At 44.9% G+C, this 3,929-nt stretch overlaps 1 protein-coding gene across 1 annotated transcript; it reads left to right on the forward strand.

Moving 5' to 3' along the window:
- The first annotated feature begins 540 nt into the window (after positions 1-540).
- LOC147449240 (uncharacterized) lies at positions 541-2,055 on the forward strand. The gene has a single exon (XM_086521532.1). The coding sequence runs from the start codon at positions 541-543 to the stop codon at positions 2,053-2,055; it is 1,515 nt and encodes a 504-aa protein (XP_086377658.1).
- Positions 2,056-3,929: the final 1,874 nt, after the last annotated feature.

The raw sequence follows: 3,929 nt of genomic DNA on the forward strand, positions 1-3,929 counted from the left end.
CTCTCTCTCTCTCTCTCTCTCTCTCTCTCTGTCACAATGATAATAACAGGGAAGGGTTGGGAGCGATGGACACGAGGGGTGCAGGGACGTGGCGGAGGAGGGGGGGGAGGGGGGGGTAGGAGCATACACTTGCACCTTGAAGGCATGTGGCATTACACAAGATGTCATTGGTGGTGAGGGCCACATTAGCACCACTAGAGGTGCCGCCGCCGAAAGCGGCGCCGTTGTACTATGGGTAAAAAAGTATCCGTACGTTATTGGTGATAGTGTTGATCGTCTGTGTGTCATTTTAAGAGCGAGCGAGACCCGCCAGTAGGCGGTCGCGTGAGCTAGTGTATATGAATTTTTAGATTTGTGAAGAACGGGAAAAATTATATTAACACAGCAAGTTGACCGATATGTGGGGAAGACTCTAGAGTCAATTTAAGGATATCAGGCCACCATAGTACAGCGTGCGTACTAACTCCTCGGAAGCTTTTCAGCTTTTGCTTTTTAGGTCGACGCGAAAGCATATAAAAGCGCGCCTTGCATGCATTCGAAATGGAGAATGAGCTTGAACCGTTAAACAGGGAAGCAGGCAGCGCAACCAACGTCCCTCCACTCATGAACTCGAAGAGGAAACAGTCGACCTCTCCGCCATGCAGCCGCACAGCTGCTCTGCATAGTAATGGCTACTCAACGTCTAGTTCACTGCTACCCGTCGAATTACAGGACGTCGAGAGTTCGCATCGCAAGCTCTTCAAAAGGCACCAGTTTATGACTCTTTATGAGCCGCTGCAAGCCATCATCGCCAACGTGCTGCTTCCAAAGCTTCCGTTACCAAGCCTTCTGCGGTTCCGCTCCGTTTGCAAGTCTTGGAATGCCACCATCATGTCCGCATGTATGCAGAATCCTGCTATATACAATGAGCAGCACCACTTCATCCTCTCACATGCCAAGGGCAAGCTCTCCTTCCTGGACCCGCTCACTCTCACCAGCTTCCGTGTGACCCCTCCCTTCCCCATGCCGCCCTCTTCCTCACATCGCAAAGTGCTCTTCTTGCATTCCTCTCAGGGCCTGCTTTGCCTTCTTTTATACAACTCCTGCACTGGCACTTCCACTATCCGAGTGTGGAATGTGGTGAACAACACTTGGAAGGACCTACCCCCTTGCCCCTTGCTTGCCTCCAAAACTCAACTCCAATTTTCTATAGAGACTCCTTCACCTGCCCCTGCTCTCCCTCTCCTCGGTTCTTCCACATTTGGCCGCTCCTTCATGCGAATTCACCTCGACTCTACCGATAACAGGCACTTCTCCTTCACCATGGGTGCTGCCCTCGAGACATCCTCCACATATTCCTCTCTTGCCACGTACAACTCCTTGTCAGACTCCTGGGAGCTCCTCACCCATATCCCCTTTGGCTCTAATGAAGATGAAGCACTTAGAAGATACATATTCCCCAAGAATCATCCCCGTTCATGTGTTGTTATGAATGGAAACTTGGTTGTCCAAGACACTTTGAGGTTGGCACTGCCCATCTATACAGATGTCTTTGATGAGGCGGCGTTGGACATCGATGATCAATCATACTTTGAGGATGATGATGATGAAGAGGAGGAGGAGGATCCCGATCACCATCTAGGTAGCGGCAACAATAGCAACTTCAAGTTGCTAATCAATGCCTATAACTCTATAGACAAGAAGTGGAAGGAGACCCATAGAATGGATCCTCCTCCATTTAATATTGTCAAGTATGGCACACTCTTGTATTGTGGTGAACGTCTAATCATGGTGGGCAAGCGCAAAAACCATAGTGATTTAGAGATATGGGAGGCGCATGATGCTAATAATTCTTGGCATAACATTGCCACCATGCCACATTGCTTCCACAAGCACTATTACCGAACGCTCTCATGCCTCACCATTGACACATCCCTCATCCTCATTGGGCACCGCAAGTTCACATGCCTCTATCATCTCCCTCATGGAACATGGAGGCATATCTCCTTCTCTCAACCTCCTTATGACATTGGGGTTTTACATGTTTCTCTTGATGCAAGCTCTTGCTTTTTGTAGTAATTGCACAATATGTCTTGACAAACCTCAATGGCATAATCAATATTGTTATGCAATGTATATGAACTACATGCAAACCTTTTTCAAGCTAATGCAACCTTGATTTGTAAGTAACTATAGGAATGGCATGATCAACAATATTATGCAATGTATATGAGCTACATATTGCAACACTTATTCAAGCTCCTCATGTAGTTCTTAAGCTTGTGAAAAAATTTCTCATAATGGAATTTCCACATGCCCTCAGAATGCAAGCATAGATGTTGCCTCTTTAGAGAGATTTCACTCAATTGCTCAAAATGGCCCAATGCTTCTATTCTTTGTTAGCTTTTCGTCCTAGTTTTTCATCCTATATGAGGTCCTATTAGAATTTGTAGGCATAGATGGTCGCATTTGGAGAGATGCTCTCACTTTGGATCTATGGGGTGCCAACCTAGAGCTTATTTACCATGCCCATTTTCGATGCTTGTCAAGGACTTGTTCTGATTTGAAAGTGCACCATAGTTGGTATACATATTTTCATAAAATTCTCATATTAAACTGATCATTTAATGTGGGAGAATAAACGGGAACAAGGGTTAGAATATAGAAATGTGCATACAGATCTATCTCTACACCGGGTCAATGTTAAAGGGCTCCAAATGAGAGATGGTTTGTCAAAGAGCAAGGCTAACCAATGGAGCTTAAAAGATCTTAGGGTTAGATTCATTAAAGACCTCCAAGGGTGAAAGCGTGGTTTGGTGGTACAAAAAAAGGACCTATTTTACTTCTACCAATGAAAAAGTGGGGACTAGTAAAATTTTTGTAGTTTAGGTCAAAACTTTTCGGACCTTGTGTTTTTAGATTCTCCTTTTGAAGATCTATCCATTGATATATAGTATGATAGGTAGTTTTTCATGTGACATGTAGAAATTGTAGCTTGAAGATTTGTCAAAGGTGCTGTCAAGGACAGTCCTTTTTGTACCACCAAAGCATGCTTTTAGCCCCAAAGGTTAGTGTTAAAAGTCCTTTGACCTTAAGTAAGCTAGGGCTGAACTTGAGGTGGGAACCAGGCCCAAGCTTGAGGTGCTTGATGATTGAGGTTCTTGAGGTGCTTGTCCTTCTTGCTGACTAAGATGCTTGACGTTCTTGTTGTGCTTGCCGACTAGGGGGCTTGAGATGCTTGTGGGAACATTACCCAAGATTGAGGTGCTTTCTCATGCTTGCTGACTAAGGTGCTTGAGGGTAAGGTGTTCCACAAAGTGAATAAAGGTCCCTACAAGAGGAGGGGCGAGTCCTACAAGGAGGGGCTAGAGAGAGAACACATACAACTTCACACAAGGCAAACTTGGTACAAAGAAAGAAAATAGGACACTTGTCAAGCTCCTCATCATGTTGCCCTCATGGTGTTCCTAAAGCCTATTAGTTGGCCTCCAAAGGGGTCCAATGATAAATTAGTTAATTTAATTAATTATTTTCTCATTTATCAAGTCCTCTCTCTCAAAGGGGAAAGGGGGACACTTGTCCCAAGCCTACCCTTGTTGCTTGATATGCTTCTTGTAGGTGATTGGCTAGGCCTGGAAGGGTCCAATGAGCTTAAAGCATGAGCTACAAGGAGGGGTCGACCAAACCAAGAAGGGGGATAGCTTGGGGGATATAATCTTCCACACACACTCTCATTGTGTAAGGTGCAAAGTGCAAGATCTCCATCTCCTTCTCCAAGCTAGTAGAGAAGTTGAGAGCCTACACCAACACTCTTGGCTATGGAATGCAAATCCAACCAAGAGACATGCTTCAATGCTTAAGCTTGTCATCTTCTCCATCTTCATTACTATACTATCATGTATGCTAGCAAGAAGATTAGTGATAAGTGAGGAACTACTTATTTCTCCTAT

The sequence above is a fragment of the Adiantum capillus-veneris genome, chromosome 10, assembly GCF_014529385.1.
Source record: "Adiantum capillus-veneris isolate H3 chromosome 10, ASM1452938v2, whole genome shotgun sequence".
In the NCBI taxonomy this organism is placed as follows: Eukaryota; Viridiplantae; Streptophyta; class Polypodiopsida; order Polypodiales; family Pteridaceae; genus Adiantum; species Adiantum capillus-veneris.

Bases quoted from the DNA above. Each gene is read 5' to 3' on its own strand.
- LOC147449240 (XM_086521532.1), top strand. From the start codon at position 541: ATGGAGAATGAGCTTGAACCGTTAAACAGGGAAGCAGGCAGCGCAACC.